The sequence below is a fragment of the Falco punctatus genome, assembly GCF_963210335.1.
Source record: "Falco punctatus genome assembly, chromosome: 11".
Classification (NCBI taxonomy): Eukaryota; Metazoa; Chordata; class Aves; order Falconiformes; family Falconidae; genus Falco; species Falco punctatus.
Genome location: NC_137591.1, coordinates 11,643,953 through 11,662,592, shown reverse-complemented (window position 1 = coordinate 11,662,592; position 18,640 = coordinate 11,643,953). Strand labels below are relative to the sequence as shown.

Genomic DNA, 18,640 nt, shown 5'->3' with positions numbered 1-18,640 from the left:
AAGAAACTGAGCTTACACCTAAAATGCTTTCAGGAGGATGCTAAAGTTGGAGCACTACAGAATTAAGCCTAACTGGAAAAAAATCTACACTGTACTGAGGATAGAGCTGGACTTCCAGATCTTTCTCCATCTTCCACCCACTACTAGGGTCTGAATAACAGCTTAAGGTTGGGCCAGAGGGAATTTCCCTCCTTTTGATCAGTGATAATATGGCAATTGGAATACTGCAGAGAACAGAAGACAATCCTGGCAGATTCAACGCAGTGAGATGGTACTTAGCAGTAGGTTTAACTTCCTTCCCTGGGATGGTTACTGCTGACTGAGAAACTTCACAGAAACAAGAGTCTTGCTCTGCACAGCCCAGCACCTGCTAACTCTCTTCATACAGTAGGTAGGAGCTGCCTTTATAATAAGCAGGAGTCTGATCATTTAAAAAAAAAAAACAAAAAAACCCAACCAAAACCCCTCCATGTTCCTGAATGCAAAGCTGCCCAGACACTGCTCCTCTGTGTACTTTTAAAATTTAAATACTAATCTTTTGATTTTGGGGTTTTTTTTGGCTGCAGTTACAAAGTTGAGATTTTGGCCAAAATTATATTGCCGTGATAAGGAGACATCAGCACACTACTTGTCTGGAGACAATGTGGCTTCAGCAATGAAATAAATAGGAGAAATGTCAGTAGCCTAGACTGCAGTGGTCCCTAATAGCAAAAGCAGTAGTAGAGAACCATCCTCCCCACTGTTCACAAGCTGAAACTGAAAAGCAAGAGAGAAGACAGCGACTGACCCTTCTGTTGCTTATGCCACCTGGGGTAGCAAGTGAAACCTCACAGCCCAGAAGCAATGAACTGGCTATGGCAAGTAACAGAGGTCAGATGCCTCCATAATTTGCTCTCAGAACAGCTCTCTACAAAGACCAGAATGGCAACAAATCCAATCCTCTTCCCTGACAAGGCTAAACCCATGGTAGGACAATTTCCTCATCTAAAAACACTTTGCTTAACAGAAAGAAAAAGAAAATGGGTAGTGGATGACCTGAAGATTATAATTTACAGTTTTACGGCAACCTCAAATACTATTAAAACAAAACAACTTCTATTCCCTTTTTGCTTGGAAGAGAGTGGGACTATTCCGTCTGTGGTTGTGGACTGTTTCAGTATTATCCAACTGCATAAACGAAACTAGCGTCAAAATTAAGTTTTAAATGGCTTGAGGTTTATAGGAATTAAAGAAGGAAAAATTAAATTTGAAACTCTGCTTGTTTACTAGCACTAATTAAATATGCCAGATTTCTGGGCAAGCTTCCTAGCCTGTGGCTACTACGTTACTGGCTTGTAAAACAGTCAACAAGTACATGAGTACAAAGCACAAATACAATAACAGATTTCGTGTACAGTCCTGCCCTTAGTTTATAAAGAAAAAAATGTATTAGAAACCATCTGTAACTATAAAGACCTGTGCTAACCCTCTAGACTATATTAGTAATATTAAAAAGTGCCAAGTCTACAATGGTCGCTTTTGCAGAGAATAGTTAAAAAAAAAAAAATAATCAGAGAGAGGTAAGGAGCAATAAGCACAACCAAAACGAACAGGAAGCTTTAAAAGACTAGTTTACTTCTAGAAGTCCCATGCTTCTGGGCTCTGCTCTCAAAATAATTTGCTAATAAACAAAAGGGAATTTTTGCACTTCAACAGAAGAACTGAGTCTGATTATTCACACCACGGAAGCCGCACTCCTCACAAATAGTAGATTTTTAGTGTATTTGAATTCACTAGAAAATAGGTTTATTCTGAAGAGCTGGAATTCCATATTTAGTGGGAGCAAGGGCTATATCCATAACAGTAAAGTCCATTTAGACTTCAAACTTTCAGGACAGGTAGCATCTTTGCATTCCACGTTTCAAAGGAACCAGCACAATGAGCTCATAGTCTATCAGGAAGCTACAAACCAACGAAAAAGAACAAACTAAAGCCAACCTCAGATAAAAGGAGCCTCTGGAGACTGCTCATCTCAGCACAAAGGTGAAATAACACAGAATAAAATGCCGTGGTACCAGCATCATTGCCAGGTATGTAGGGGCAGGAGAAGGAGGGACAGTAAGATTCCATGGCCTAAATGCTGTTCTTTGCACATCCTTCTTTCAGGTGAATCTCCTGATTTACATGCTGTGGCTAAAGCAGCCATCTCTGCAAAAGTGGCAAACAACTCTTAATGAAGAAATGAAGACAATCTGCTGCCTTGACAGCTTTAAATTGAAAAGCCTTTCACAGCAACACAAATTAATGCGCGTTCCCACTGTACAGTAGCCTTGCTCAGCTTTAAGGAAACCAGGAATTATGCTTCAATAAAAATTCAGCCACGCAAATATTCTGCTATAAAAAGAGGCATAAACATATAACTCTCCAACTTCCAGAATCACGTACACGAGGCAAAGGGAAATGATATAAAAATAACTAGGTTTTTGTTTACATCTCAGATTTACAACAGCAATTCCAGAAACTAAGTTCTTCCACAGAGGCATTGATTTAATTAGCCTGCATAGCATGCTTTATTCGTATTCAGACCTGACGTACACTGATAAAAAAGAAACAAATACACCACTGACACACACAAAATAGTTTCCTAAACTTTTTCTATGCCCAGGTGCAGGTAAGAATTCTCAAAACACGCTTTCATGGGCTCTTCCTTACATGCAAATGATCCTTTTTTAATATCTACAAACTATGTATGTTTTCAATTAAAAAATGTGACTGGATCGATTGGATCATATATTCTTGCAAACCAGCCAAAAATCAGATACAAACTGAAGCCCTGAAGGAACTTCTGGAAGTACAAACCATACTGCAGAACAGTTCCACTTCTGGCAAGAAGAATCACCTCTCCTTTCGAAATGAAGCTAGAAGTGACAGCAGTGCATAAAAACATGCTGTCATTCAGCACTAAAATAACTACATTAATGAACAGTACTCAGAAATCATAAAAAAAAACGTGACTGGCAAAAATCTCAGCTTAGCAAGTAATCACAGAATTATAAAGTAACAGCAGAGCACTTGCTTCTTACTTTTTGATAACTGCTAATCTCAATTTTGGGTCTTACTATTCAACTGGATGACGAATTAGTTCCTCAGATATGTGAACACTGGATTCTCTTCAGGGCACAAACAATGGCAGGGAGGGGGACTTTTTTTCTTAAGGTGACAAGCAAGACTACTAAGAATTTAGTAGTTCTCATACACTTTTTTTCTACTTTATTTTGATCCACATTAGTGCAGACTTTGGCTGCTTGTCCTTCTTCACGTTAGGCTTAAAAGCCAAAACATCCCAGAATTTTGGGAACAAGTATTTAACCAAGAGTGTAAGAAGCTATTATCCACTCCTAGAGACAACATGCAAGTTCAAGTCAGTGCCAATCTGTAAGGAATGCTTCTGAGGCTCATCATTTTTTCTCCTCATAACTTCGTCTAATTTTCCATACCCATGCTCTACTCAGCCTGCAGCAAGCAGGGATCAACAATTTGGACCAGCAAACTTACACTCAGAAATCTGATCAGCCTTTGCAAAGACAGGGCCCCAATGTCTTCCACTTTTGCACATTGAAGTTGTCCTCGACTCTCCCATGCGCACAGCACAAAATTGGTTGTGGCCTCAAATCACTACAGTGCAGCACAGCTTCCCATAATCCCCATTAATTTCAAGCATTTGGATGCCGAATAGCTTGGTTCAGCTTTCACCTCTTCACCATACAGTAAATTTTCAGGCAATGACCAATGATGAAAAACACTCATCAGCTACATGTCAACATATCTGGAAACCTTAGGAAACAGCAGTATCCTAAGATACCCAAGACCTGGATACTTCCATTGAGACTTTAATTAACATTTATGGCCAGTCTTCTTACTGTCATTGCAGGAGGAGCCAAAATCATCAGCAGGTATGCAGGCATGTGGCAGGCAAGAGACTGAAGCCTTCCAGAAGTCCTGAATGGAATCTGCAAGTCACCTCCACTGCAGACACGTGTTTTTGTTTAGGAAAACTTAAGAACTCAAAGGACAGAAAGAGCATCAAAGCAAAACCAGCCTTCGCATTGTTGTGCTGCAGTCTGCTATGAGCTTTCAGTCACTCAAAGATGCATGCTCAGTACTAGATATCTTTCTCAGAGATGCACAAGTTCATATCCTTGTATCCACACACCATTCTCATATGTACAAGTTCATATTGTTGCATCCACTGCCCTCAAGATGGTAAATCAATCAGTTACAAATTCAAAACACAGAAATGAAGGAACAGGTAAAGTGACAGACTCTTTTGCAGCAGGTTACTCAACTGTACTTCAGCTCTGGTATTTGGCATTTCTGCTCTTTGTGGCACTCTTGACTTACAGGTTCATCATATCTTTATAAAGCCACTATTTAGCAGAGCAGTATTACCTTGGTTTATTACCATAACCTGTCATTCAGAAAACTAACTCTTCTTTATGGAAAAAATTGTCATTAAAAAATGAAGAAGCCGCTCACACACAGCAGCCCAATCAACTCATATGTTTTACAGCAGATCATTTGCAAAGGATAGTTGTCATGCTTTTAAACTGTTTAGGAGAAATGGAAGCAGTTAGTCTTTGGAATGATCACCTTCTAAAAGGTAATTACTTTTCTACTGTGAAAAGTAAGCTATTTGAAGAACTATAGAAGATTATACTCCTGTATGATATTTGCATTTTGCTGGAACCTGAAAGTGCTGACCAAAGCTGTACATATGGGTAACAAAAACACAATTCTTATTCCAGAATTTAATTTTTTTTGGCCCTCAGGTGGCCAAACTGGAAGTGGAGAGTAGCGAACAAATGCAAGGACTAAAGAAACATGAACATTGCTTTTTCTCCTTTATCCAGAGTAATATGGACCCAAGAAAGCCCAGATGATACTGCTGTTTCTGCACCAGAACTGGCTCCTTCTGAGTCCTTCTGGCACTTCCACAGTGTGCCCTGAGCCCCCACTTGCTAGCTCAGGAGCTGCTCTGTCTTCCCAGCTATATCACTGCCAGCCCAGCCTGGCCCCAGCAGCACTCGCATGTTAGCTCAGGTGCACTGCAATAAGCTGTGCCAGACTCGAGCCAGCATTTTTAAAACCAGTTCATGCGCACGCAAGGAATGCCCATCTACAAATCTGATCATGTACGCTCAGGAGTAGTGGCTTGTTAATGCAAAAGAAAACATATTTCATTTTTCATTGTATGACCAGTGCTTTTGTATGAAAAACGAGAATTAGTACATTGGTAAGAAATCAGAGACAGTGGAGTGATAAGAATAGCAGCACACAACAATGTTAACACACAATAAACTATACAATAATACCTTTAAATACTACTGGCATCTGACATGAAGAAATAAAAGTGCTGAAACTAAAAATCCAGGTTTAAACACGATCTGTAGCTCATGCTGTATGTGTTAGATCAGCTGCTTCCTGCAGGTCATTTTAACAAGTACTATACCTGACTCTAAATATAGGAAAGTTAATAATTAAATACCCTGTACTCAGAGCAGCATTCTACATTTACACTACTGACATAAACATTCATGGGTTATGCCCTTATGAGACAGAACAGTAATATTGTGTTAATTTTAAAAAGTGAAGAAAGTACAAGAGACAAACATTAAGTGGACTTCTCAAGACCACAAAGAAGTGAGATCTCTTTCTATATTAATTACACAACATTCTTAATGTAAACAGGTGATAGCCCATCAATTCACATGTTAAATTTTACCCTTTCCAGCACTAGATCACCTGTAGAACAAGAAAACTCTTCCTCTGTAAATACAAATGTTGCTTATTTCAACGGTCCTTTACAACCATCAAAAAGATTAACACTTTGGGTTTTTCCAAAGACAAGAATAGATTACTGAGAAGTAAGGTCGGAGAACTTTTCTGCAAACCCTTTAAGTCAACAGTTGCCCAGGACACGAGAAGTCAATGTTTCACCCCAGACATGAGGTTATCCCTGTCACATTATGAAAGCCTGGAATCTACATAACATCCATAGTATCACAGTCCCTTATTTTCAGTTGACAAACATCAAGGGCATAGCAAAAAAAATGCCAAAGACTACTTTTCTTCTGGTTGCTTTCTTCATATAATAATGTAAATCAGAAAATACACAGAATCCTACATTCTAGAGCTACACTGTCATGGGGTACATCTAAACCAAACACATGCAAGAGACTTATTCCTTAAATCTTAAATATATACTATTTTCTCAAAGGGTAAGATATAGAAAAGCATAACCAGGAAGCACTAATGTGTCTCACTGATCTATCCCCTCAATAGCCAGAGGCTACTTTTAGCTACACTGACAACAAAAGAATCTAAATTGTATAAATCAATGTCTCAACATTTTGTTTAGGAAGAGTTACAGAAGAGAACCAGAATGTAATCATTTGCTAGCACAGTAGCTCCAGAGGTCTAGGACCAAGTGCAAGAATGGAGTTGAACGTGGGAAGGGTCCATTATTCTTTCAATAGTGTCTGCTGCTGCAAAATAGGTGCCTGCATACTTTTCTACTGGAAGAGCTTAAGTCTTCAGTAGCTTCTTGGTCTGGGAAAATGGCAAGCACCCAAATGCTAACCCAGGGATCTACGAAGGAGATCTACCTGAAGAACAATATTTTTCAAGTGGCCTTAGAAGTGAAAAACGGCCATAAAGAAAAGTCTCATTCCCAAGGGATTTTATTCTTTCTGTCCGGCTGCTGTTCATCAGGTGCCGTTCCCTGCACACATCCCCAGCACATTCTAATGCAAGAGTGGAGAGAGGGCCTCTCTGAAAATAATCACACTTGCTGAAAGACTTGCCCTGCATAAATATCTCTAACAACAGTACAAACAGAAATCAGACTTCTTGCCTGATACTTTAGTTGAAATTTATGGCACTGCTGGCTGTGATTCTGTTATTACTATTCTACCTGGCTAAGGCTCAAAGTCACAGAAGTGGGAATTTCAGAGGTATATTCAGAAATGATGTAGCTCGTTTCGGGAAAAAAAAACAACAAAAAAATTACACCTAGTTCTACAAATGCTGTACCAATGCGTTAGTGAACAAAATATATTACACATATATGTATACATGTATGAACACACGTACCACAGAGATGGGACAGAGAAGTTAGGGACACACATGGCCTCTGAAATGATATTTAATGTTAGTCCTTGGGAATAATAAAGCAAAGGGGGGGCAAATATCAAAGGAAATACTGAAAGACAGTCTCTTGTGCTCTTGCAAATATCACCAGCTGCTGGAAGATTTATATGCAGAAAAACTAGAAGCTGAGCTTTAACTTAAATTTCCCTTGCTTTCTTACTGGTTTGCTTCCAACCCTTGGAGTTTAATTAAAGTCCATCAGCCAATTTTTTTTCTGTCTGAAGGCCCTAAATTGCTCCCCTTTAAAATCTCTCTATATTGTCTGACCCAGATTTTTCAAAATCTTCAGCCTCCACTCATCCCCTCCCACCAACAGGTCTGTTTAAAAGGTTACACAATTTCATGATGATCGACCCAAATAATACCAACAGTTGTTGCCAGCTAATATGCAGGTACATGTAAGTTACACTTAGAATGAGTAATTGTGCAAGATAAAGCACTCTGCATTGCCAGTTCACATATCAAGATCTAAGAGCTACCTCCTCTTAACAGAGTATATCCTACATAGAGTCCTGTAAGAAATCTCTAAGACAAGTGGATAAAAAGTTTTACTGCTTGTAAAAAGAATCTCTATCTAATCTTCTCTAGCTGGGGAAATGGTGCAATAAATTTGATGAAGAAAGGAAGGATTTAAAGCCAGAGAAAATTAGGATTTCTCAAAGCAGAAACATAGAGGACATGCTGCCCTTAGGAATAGATCTCTGCTATTTACTTGATCTACTGGAAGAACTCCCGGGGAGCATGTCTTAGCAAGAGAAAGGAAAGTTTGCTATGCTCTTCATTTCCTGTGTAATTCCAGAAACTGCCAGCACAATGCTGTTTGGGGAGAACCACACTACGGCTATTCAAGAGGGAATTCAGCATTGTATTCTGAATGAATGGAAACATTTTGAAAGATATATATTTGCTGCAAGTAAAGCAGAACATGATCCCGATAAGAATTGTGGGCCCACATATACCTTCAACCAGCTAACTGTATATTCTGACTCCTTCCATTAGGACTTCCACAATATTCTTAGCAGTGCTAAACATTACAGTAAATCACCCAGGTTAGAGTTCACAGTAGCCATGAAGTAAGTGTAATAAATCAGCACTAAAAATATTATGCAACTACAGCTCAGCTGATAGCAAGTGTAACTAATTTTAATGGAGAGGCTATCACTTTTATGTATCCCTGCAAGTTAGTGATTTGGGATCTCAATGACCAGGACGAAAGAAAGGCTCTTCAAAGCCCAGGTTTCTTAGAATAAACTAGATGAATGGTTCCTTGCAAAAATCCCAAGGGTATTTCCCTCTAGCCCACTGCTAGGCATGACAATGTACAGGATTAATAAAACCACCAGAAACACAGAACAGTAAGGGAACCACAACCTTTGGCTGGGGTCATGAGCCAGGACCTCAGCCCCAAGCAGAATCAGGCCTTTTAACTGAAGAGGAACAGTCACATGCCTCATTTCACCCTTACTTTGCTTTAAACTAGGTCGTTTCCTCCCCCCCATATTCCACATTGGCTGATAAATTCCCCAACGGCGGGTGTTAACTAACTCCGCATTCCAGTCTGCTCTGCGTCATGGAGTTCCACATCCCGCTGATGAGGAACACATGGCGGACATGTGGTAGGGGAGAGCCTGACAGCGCTCACACAAGCAGGGATAACTCCTCTGACCTTTGGCTTTTTTTCCTCTCTGTACCATCCCAACTGCACAATAAGGAGTCTGTGCCCCTCTGTTGCGTACTGGTCATTCTGGGATCACCAGACACAAGCTGAAACACTAAGATTTCAACAGGCAGCTACACTCAATACCCACCATGGCTGAAAACATACACTGAAAGCAAATAATTGATCATTCTGTGTGTCTCCCCTAACCAAACCATTCAGAGGAACTTTAGATCATGTAGGTTACACCTAGATCAATTGGGGTAAAATAAGTTACAAAAACAACTGGTGATGGCTACATTTCCCATCAAATCTGTGAAACAAATTAACTCACAACATTGCTAAAAAATACACAGTGGCAACTGTACTAAAGTATTAAGACACCTTTCTAAAACAGATCATTTGTCATCTTTTTCAAGACCCAAGCCTGGCTTAGAGTAACAATGAGATTCAGCTTCAGTGTTGTCCAACCTGATGACTCATCCAGAGCACTGCATTTACCAAGTCACATGGACTTGAGGGTGTCCAAGCAATACAGTCATCCCTCCCTCCTTCGGAACCTCTGAAAAGCAAACCCGAATCCCAGGCTAAGTGCTGGTCTGAGACTGCAGCAGACAGACAAGACAAATGACAATCCGCACAACATACATTTACTGACAATTAGAAACCAAATGCTGAGCACCACACTCTGCTTTTAGTCTTACACATACTGTAATGCTGGCAAGAATCTTGCAGCAAAATTAAATCTGTTGCCAACAAGTCTTTCTATAGCTACATTCAATAGAAGTTCCTGCTAATATCCCAGATTCAAAAACTCATGCCTCTTACCTGTACAAGCTGTCAAGACATGGCAGGACCTGGATATGCTGTACATTCCTTTCAACCCCCCTCCAATGAATGAGCAAAATAACACAGCAGCAGAAAAACACAATAAAATCCCGTGGAAGCAAGAGTATTAAAATCGGTAATAGCAGCATGTTCTTTAAAATATAAAGTCAATGTCTCACTTACTGCTTTGATAGTATGTTCATATTTATTGTACAAGCATAACATACAAAAGCACCAAATTAAAATATTTTCCTTATATTTGACTACATCCATGTTAGAAATAATAAATCATTTAAAAAATACTCTGTTTCTGAAGCTGAAGGCTACCCTCATCCCCAATATATTTACAGAAAAAGCAGAGCAAGTTGAGCAAAGTTTAAACTCATAATAAAAAGGGCAAACTTTCTGAGAAAATTAATGCCTTTTATTTACAGCAGCTACTCTTAGTGAACTGAGAAAATTCTAAACAGGCACACAAGACCTCCAATAGCATCTTGAGAACATCTACTCTCAACTCATGGCTCAAACAACAACTTAGAGGCCAATATCTTTTTCTGATATGTTCAGCAAAATCCTCTTTTGTAAAGAAATATGATTAAAGCTACACCAACATTTTTAAAGTGTGGTTATAGTCTGAGAAGTTAGTGTGTAAAAATCACACCCTCTTATTCAATAGACCTAGTCCCCCTGTTTTGATTCACAGTCAGATCTGCTTGCTTTACTGGTAAAATAACTTTTTACAACTTTCTAAATTCCTACTAGTACTGTGAAACCAATTCAATTCTGGGAAGGGGAACCAGATTCTTTTCTGGTTTGTGCATCTGCAAAAGGTTTATTACCTAAATCAACACATACAATTTCTATTTTTGTGATGGACGAGCCAAAAAGAACCTGGCTTATTTCTGGGTGCTAGTCCAAAAATTTTATTTTTATGTGTGACAATAGCAGATCTGAAATAACAGGAAAGACAGGAAGATCTACACACCACTCTCTGAAAGTCACATGGGGGGGGGGGGCAGGGGGGAAGATATACCCAACATCTTTCCATGGCATTCTTCAAAATACCACTTGAATGCAAAATGAAACTTAGTAACAGGTTTGCTAATAGCAAAAACTACTGATTTTTCCAACATGGGACCATCACCAAAGCTAATACATATAGATTCATCCTGTAGACAGCTGAGCCCAGCAGAGTTTTTGCTCCTGGTCTGTCCTGAGTTGCTCCTCAGGATTCTCCTACGGAGTTGGGTTATTGCATCCCTCCCTTCCCTGCCAGTGGCACTGCTTGTGGGGACCACTCCCTAATGCATAAAGTATAAAGAACCAAGTTATCAAAGTCCTGCTGATTAATCTATTAAACATAATGAAACTCATTTTGACACATGTGGCTTATGAAGCACTCGATCATACACCCAGCTGGGGCAAGCTGGAGGTGGTGGTCCCCTTCATCAGCACAGCTGGATCTGAAAAAGGACATCTGCCCATCATCTAGTTTAGGATGCTTTACACAGTGGAACATCTCCTTATGTCTGTGTCATTCCCAGCCTTTCTCACAGAGTAGATTTTAAATGAAAAAAAAACCAAAAGTACCACCATACGAGTGGCAGAGTATTTTAGAGATGCCAATTCCCCAAGGAGTGCAGTTTCAGAGAACAGAAACACTAAGGAAGTTGCAGGGTGTTTATATACGATCCACTTATTTAAAACAAATTATCAGCAGAAAAAAAAAAGAAAGGCAATATCCCAAGGCAACAGAAAGGAAATCAAGTGTATCAAAGCTATTCCTGAACTCCCATTACCTACCTACTTGGCAACACCGACTTTTAAAATTATACTACACAGTTCATTTTTAGTCTCATGATGCAAGGGTAAAAGGAAGAAAAATTCCCCCATCTTACCCCCCTCTTTTTATTAAAGTATCTTAAAAACAGATCTGTATTGTTACTTCAAGGTTACTAATGTTAGTACTGTATATATTTATAGATGAGGTATTCCTTTCTGTCTGAAGCACATGAGGTAATAAGTAGCTGGAATTGTCACGGTGATTTATTAACATATTCTCTAGGAGAAGCCCTGCACCTGCGTCTGTGCAGACAGAACACCCACGAAGGCTGAACTCACCCTTACACAGCCCACAAGATCTTAAAAGGAAATGCTCCAAATTTAGACCTGCTCCAACAGGTGTCTTTTACTGTCTCACTTTGCATGACCGTAAATATCAGAGGTGGAGCAAAAAGGCTCCCTGTCCATTGTAATCGTGCTTTGAAAACAAATACCTTTGCCCCCTCCGAAAGCAAAGGAGGCAGCTATGGAATTCTCATCATTTCCTCACTCCTTCATCCTGTCAAGATCCAAGTCAGAGAGATGTCACCAGCAAAACCAGACTCCAGGGATGAGCACATAACTTTATTTTTTTCTCTTCAAAGGGCCCTAAGTTGGCTTCAAAACTTCCCCAAACTGTATTTCTTTCATTCTCGTATCTCATCTTGCAACTATTTGCCAAAGTGAATGACATGCGCAGGCTGTTCATGGCTTTTTATAAGCTCTCATTACCCAAACAGGGAACCATTTCCTTGAAAATGTTTCCCCCAGCAGCATTAGTCTCTCTAGGCACCACCAATAAATTAGTCTCCTGCCCTACCCTGATGCACACCAAAACGTGCCTGAATGGATCTGGATGGATGTATTTGATACTGTTTTGCACTTGTTTACTGGAGAGAGGATGCTACCTGTGGGACTTGTCATTAGGGTGATTAACAGCACCGGGGGGGTGAGGGGAAGGATGGAAAGCTTTGCCCAGAGGAGCAGAATTCAGACTCCTTTCTGTGGCATAACAAGGAGAGGCATTCTCAAAACCAGAATGGCTATCCACAACTCACAAAACCCCAAAACAAATCAAAACAACAAATCTGGAAAAGAAATCCTAACCAAAATGAGAATAAGAATAACAGGTTATACCACAAACCTAGAAATCCTATTAAAATGTTTCATTCTGAAACACTCTATTACAAAATGCCTGAGTCAAGAGCAAATAAATATTTAATACTCAACAGGTACTCAGGAGAATGTGTGTTTTCCCTTGTCCCTCCCCACCAGCTGCTCTTTTATGGCAGGAAAGTGAAGAGCGTGAAATCCAATGATAGGAGGAAGGCAAAGGTCAGGAAAAAGGTTTTTCTTCAAGGATTTAAATTAGCGTTCTACAGCTTTGGATGTTTTGTCAACAACTTCCCTCCTGTGAGGAGGGGAAGCCAAAGGTCTTTTGAACCATTTCTGTATGGGATCTAGATTTTTACCAGTAACAAGATTCCTATCTTTAAAGAAAAGTTCATCTTCCCTCTTCCCATTCCTTTCACCACTCCCTCCTTGTCCCTCCTTCCACCTCCCTCCTTAAAAAGGGAGAGAAAAAAGAAAATAGAAAAAGAAAAGGATCTGAAAAGCAGAACAAGCACAGAATGAGTTCTAGAGTTCATGTAACAAGACCACTATAGCCCTTCAAAGGGACCATTAAAAGCAAAACAAACAAAAGAAACACCCTCAAGATGTCTATTGTATTTTACAGAGGAACAAATGAGTGTACTGGAAATTCTCCCATCTTGCCACAAAGCCTGTTGTTTCATCAAAACAAAGTCCAGAGATCAAGAAACGGCCAACATGGTAGCTGAAAGGCAGTCACTTCCAGTTATCCATGAAGATGGCGAGATTGGGCTTGCTTTCCCCCCCCCCTCCTTGCTTTACTATGATGTATTAAAAAAAAAAAAAGAAGACTTCAAAGATCATTTTAAGTGTTGCTTTTGTTTCTCACATGAGAAACTCAGGGCTTCAGCAGGTCTAGACAACACAGTGGTTAAAACATCATTAGCTGCCAACACTTTGTCTTCCTAGAGCTCCCACAGTTGTTGCTACCCTGAAATTGCCTCATCTGAAAATACTTGACAATTTCCATATACTGTTTTGCTTCCCTCAGAGCTTCTCCAAGATGGCAGCTGTAAAACAGAGAGAGCGCACAAGTACCCACAGCTAGCAGTTCCAGATGTCAGAGGCTCACCCAGGTGGATACTGGTCCAATGCTTCTGCGTGATGCTTCAAAGCATCTTAATTTTTTGCCCTTCTTTTTAACACTTAGCAGATCTTTTCTCCTTGTGCTTCCAGACTACCATATCATTTATGAGCTTTACTTGAAGGGTAGCTAACACTTTACATTACCTTTCATAGCTGTGCATATGGAAATCTAAGAAAGACAGGGAGACACAGATTTTTATCCCATCTGTGTATCACCAACACTACATTTACCAAACACAAAACAGTTATGCTCAAGAAGATCTGCTGAAGACAATGTAACTGAACAGGTGTTCCTAAAGGCAACATTCGGCCTGCAGGATAAAGCCTGATTAATTTAGCTATAGGGTAACAGGAATGAGAATCCTCTGGTTAGATGAACCTGTAAAATCAGAGGTCAACTAAGATCACACATGTTACAGCAATTTCTAAGTTGTTATACCACAGCCATGCTAGTGCTAGGAGAAAACCATAAAGACAAGCCCATGACTAACAAGAGATAAAAATATTCCTCTCTAGCCCTACATAGATCTATTAGCCTTTGTTTGTGCAAAACCACCGAATGCAACAGTGCTGAACTTCCTACACTACGCAGATCAGCCTATATAGAACCATACAGAAGGCTTGTCTGCAGTTTGGTCCCTGCCATGCCCAAGAAAAACCCATGAGAGCCCCACTGGAAACGTGCTGGGACAGGGCTCTTTCCATCACAGCAGTTAACAGGCTCACTCTCGACTACCTTCCTTCAAGGGTAATCCTTAAACTTAGGCAGAAGAGCATTCATCTTTCCATGGGCATACAGCACCTCCCTCGCATCTGGTAGCGGGATGTTCAAGGAAAGATTACACCTAGCTGTGGCCTACAGCACACACCAGAGGCATTTTCACAGAAGAGATTTATCTGAGAGCAGACCCCAGATGTCCGCATCCTTAACTGACAGGGTTCACATGGATGAATTTCCCAGCTCTCAGATGGCTGCCCCACAGGTGTCTAATCTCACAGAGGTGAAAGTCTGTCAGCCTGGGACAGACTACAAAGGCTGGCCTCTCAAGGAGCCAGCAGAGCTTTCTACAGAAGATGCCAGACAACGTGTGTCTGAGAAAACTAAAACCACTGCTGAGAACAGCGTAAAGAGCAACAAGCCATCTTTCCTTCTTCTACTAATGGATATGAATTACACTGTGCAGGAAGCTCGCTAGTCTTGCGTATTTAATAAGTTCATCCAAGTCCCCAGTGCAGTTTAATGGTGGATATAAACATGGATTCTCTAATGAATCCTTTTGGGCCTGCAAAGATAGCTGAGGTTCTGTACCTTATATGCAGAAGAGTGCCATGAAACCCTGAGGGCCTAGCTCAGATAGTCTGTAAATCCATTTGGGACTTTGCCAATGAGACTAGCATTTCATTTATGGACGTAGGTCTACCATTTCTGAATCTAAACTGTATCTGAGCTATAATAATACTGGCTTCATTTCAAGGAGTTACCTTTGCACCCATTCCTTTTCTGTCCCTGGAATTTTTCACAATAAAGGTATCAGACAAGCCTATCAGCTGGTTGTAATGATGTAATGAATAATAAAATACTGCTCCCTGAATATTGCAGAAGCTGCTTTTCCTCCTCCCTTCTCATCCTACTTGGTCTTTAACCATCACTCCTAGTACACAGCTATTTTCCCCCATCCCAAGTTCAGCTTCTGTAACAAGGACTCATAAGCTTACTTCTGAAGGATGGATCTTTTAATGACAAGTTCTTCATCCAAGTCAGCTTCATTAGCCATGAAGAGCAATCTTTTTCCTGTGTCATCCACTCCAATGAAGTCACGCTGCTCCACTGAAGTAGAAAATCAAACACAATCATTATATAACCCTGTCTTAATGCAGGCTGGAAAGACAAATGGGACCACCAACCACCCCCGAAATATGAAATACTAGGTTTCAGACTGACCCAGCAAATCAGTGAATTTACAAAAGTTACCCACAATATTTATTAACTTCTTTTCAGTCAGGGTAGTTGATACACAGCATAACATTCACAACTCTGGCCCTGCAAGCTTTTTGCATCCTTTTTATGAAAATGCCAACTACAAGTCCTGACACGCAACACTCCCATGTTGAGCTGTGCTTTCCTTCTGTCTCTCTCTCTTTTTAAAAACTGCTACCTGAATTTACACAACAACAAACCCAAGGCAAGCAGAGAGTTCTTCAAAGTCCAACTGCTTCTTCCCCATCGTAAATCACTCATTAGAATCAGGTGGTCTGGAGAGGATTATTATTTCAGTTAAGACATAACTACTTTACAACTGATCTCCTATTTCAAATAAATACTGATAGCAATAGAAAACTTAAATCACATACACAAAAACACATAAAAGTATAGATTCTAACACTCCTACCGCTGATGTTTCTGGGTGGGTTAACTTGCTTTAAAGACCCATTTATAAAACCACCACCCAAGAGAATACCTCATAGTCACATATATTATTGTGGCAATTCCCACCTCCTGCAATCACTGACTGTGTATCAATAGTGACTTTGGTCTACTGACATGTAAAGCGTTTGTTTTTGAACAGTTTTCCACAACATCTGAATGCAGTGGTGGGAGCTTATTGTAACTTGCACTTTGTAGTATAAGCCATCACTCTGGTGGCAACCATCATTACAGGAACACAGACTGTACAAGAATGCCATGGTACACTTTGAACAAAACCTTCTTTTCTCCCACTAAATACTATTATTTTGGGCCAAACTGGCAAATACTCAATCTCCTAACTTCTAAGCTTTTAACCACACTGGAGTAACAGCATGCTCTTTAAGTAGTTAATTCTCTAAGATCTTTTCTCAGCCAAACTATTTTAACCCCATTTTCCCCAGTTCAGCCCCATTTTTTATTTTACCTTTTCCTTCAGAGTTACTATAGCAATAGCTATCAAAATAGAGTCAAATCTACGCACCTGTTGGAAGTTCTTCTATTGGGAGTCTTTGATCCAAGTGATCAAACATTCCCTCTTTACGAATCCCCCCCATCCCTTCTCAGAAATTAATCATACAGCAAAGAAGTACAAAAATAGGCCTGAACACGTAACTTTATAAGAAATTAAGTACATTTAGGATAAAGCTCACTTGCTGTAAGAATTCAGAAATAAGTCTTGAAAGCAGTGCTGAAACTCATGCGAAGGAGGGGTGATGAAGTTTGAGAGTAGGGACTAATCAATCATTGCCACAGCCACCTAACTGGGATCTCCTGACAGGCTAGAAACACAACAGTGACGAATTTTCCTCCATCAAGCTACTTCTCTCAAAGTTCAGGTCTCGGCTGCCCATTTCTGACTGTTCCCACAGTAACACAACATATTACACTGCTATAGCAAAGCTCTACGTAATAAGAAAAAAGGAAAAAAGTAAACTTGATGACAACAAGAGCAGGTACATGGTACATGCCACCAAACCGGTTTCTCTCACTTGTGTGGATAGGTGAGAAACAGACAGCAAAACCCTGTGGGAGCACTCTTTTTTTTTCTTTTTTTTTTTTGTAGCAGATGCCAGGTCAAGTTTTTCCCTGTACGCTGGCAATAAATAGCATTACTTTTGTAATTTAGAAAAGACAAAACTTATGACTAAAATCAGTCATACTCAGAGATACACGAGTGCTGTTTCAAATCATACTGGCATTAATTACTAAGGAGTAAATAAGCAGAACGACAAACACAACTTGTTTACAAACTCACTGCAAGATAAGTATGAGAAAAAAACATTAAGGCTGCAGTGATGGTAACTACAAAATTGTTTAAAGTATAAAAATGGAATGCAGGATGTGGTTTTCCTCCTCACAACAGATAAATAAGGATCTGACATAGCTATTGCCATTTATTAATTACCTTAGAAATTAGATCCCCACCAATTTTAAAGGGCTTTAAAGACCTAAAGAAATCATGACAACACAAAAGAATGGAAGTTGAGCAATTCAGAGATGAGAAGAAATAATTTTCAGTCAGATTTTCTAAAATGCTTTTTAATCAAACGTAATTAATTGACACTTGCGAAAAAGACACCTTTGTTAAAGATTCACTATCCCCACCCTTTCAATTAAAGGGAGAGAATTCACACGATGCAGCCTGCAAGACCACCAAGAGGTCTTCTGGCAAACACAGGGAATACCAGTGATGACATGCCTGCTGCTTTCAAGACAAGAAAAACAAGCAGACAAGAGTCACCATCCCCATCTTTTCTGCCTTTCTTTATACACAGAAAGGTTCAGACACTCTTTTCCACTCAGTCCCTTGCAGGTCATCTTTAAGCACATGGCTCCATTCTGGGTGTCTGAACTCCTGACACTCTGTTTATTTGGGTTACTAACATTCACTAGCACTCTGCCTTTTTATCTTTTATTGCCATGCCTCTTATTAATCAATTAAAAAAGCCAATGAGATTATTATTGTCAACATAAAAAAATATAAAACCCAATGAACTTCACTCTGCAACTTGCAGCTGAGTAATGTCAAGCATTTCAAGAAACCAGCAGTATGAATTGATAACTGCTTAACACTGAAATTCATGTTAATTTAAAAACTGTTCCTTCTATCACAGTTCTTGAATGTTCAATAATATTGCAAAAGCAACAATTTTATATCAGATTCCATGACATATGTGAAATAAAAGTCTTGCTCCTTCTCAAAAAGTGAATGAATTTGTAGGAACCGTGAAACAATAAATAAAGCTGCAGATGTATCTAGTGGCTTGTCAGGACTAAGGATCCATTTTGAACACTTGAACAGTACAGTGCAAGTACATAGAAGCATGTATATGTCACATTTAGAGAAGGTGCTGATAATGCCACATACTATGAAAAGCTGCCTAGCACATTCCATGTTAGTATCTTGTCCTCAGTTGCTTATAAGCTTCATCACATTTAAC

At 39.7% G+C, this 18,640-nt stretch overlaps 1 protein-coding gene across 2 annotated transcripts in view; it reads right to left on the bottom strand.

The window, feature by feature from the left end:
• The window catches only part of EIF2B3 (eukaryotic translation initiation factor 2B subunit gamma), a 102,186-nt gene that overhangs the window by 61,068 nt on the left and 22,478 nt on the right, over window positions 1-18,640 (bottom strand). For both annotated transcript variants that reach the window (XM_080406160.1, XM_080406159.1), the window contains exon 5: window positions 15,449-15,560. In XM_080406160.1, coding sequence (XP_080262286.1) covers window positions 15,449-15,560 — 112 coding nt within the window. The remainder of the gene's footprint in view (window positions 1-15,448; window positions 15,561-18,640) is intronic.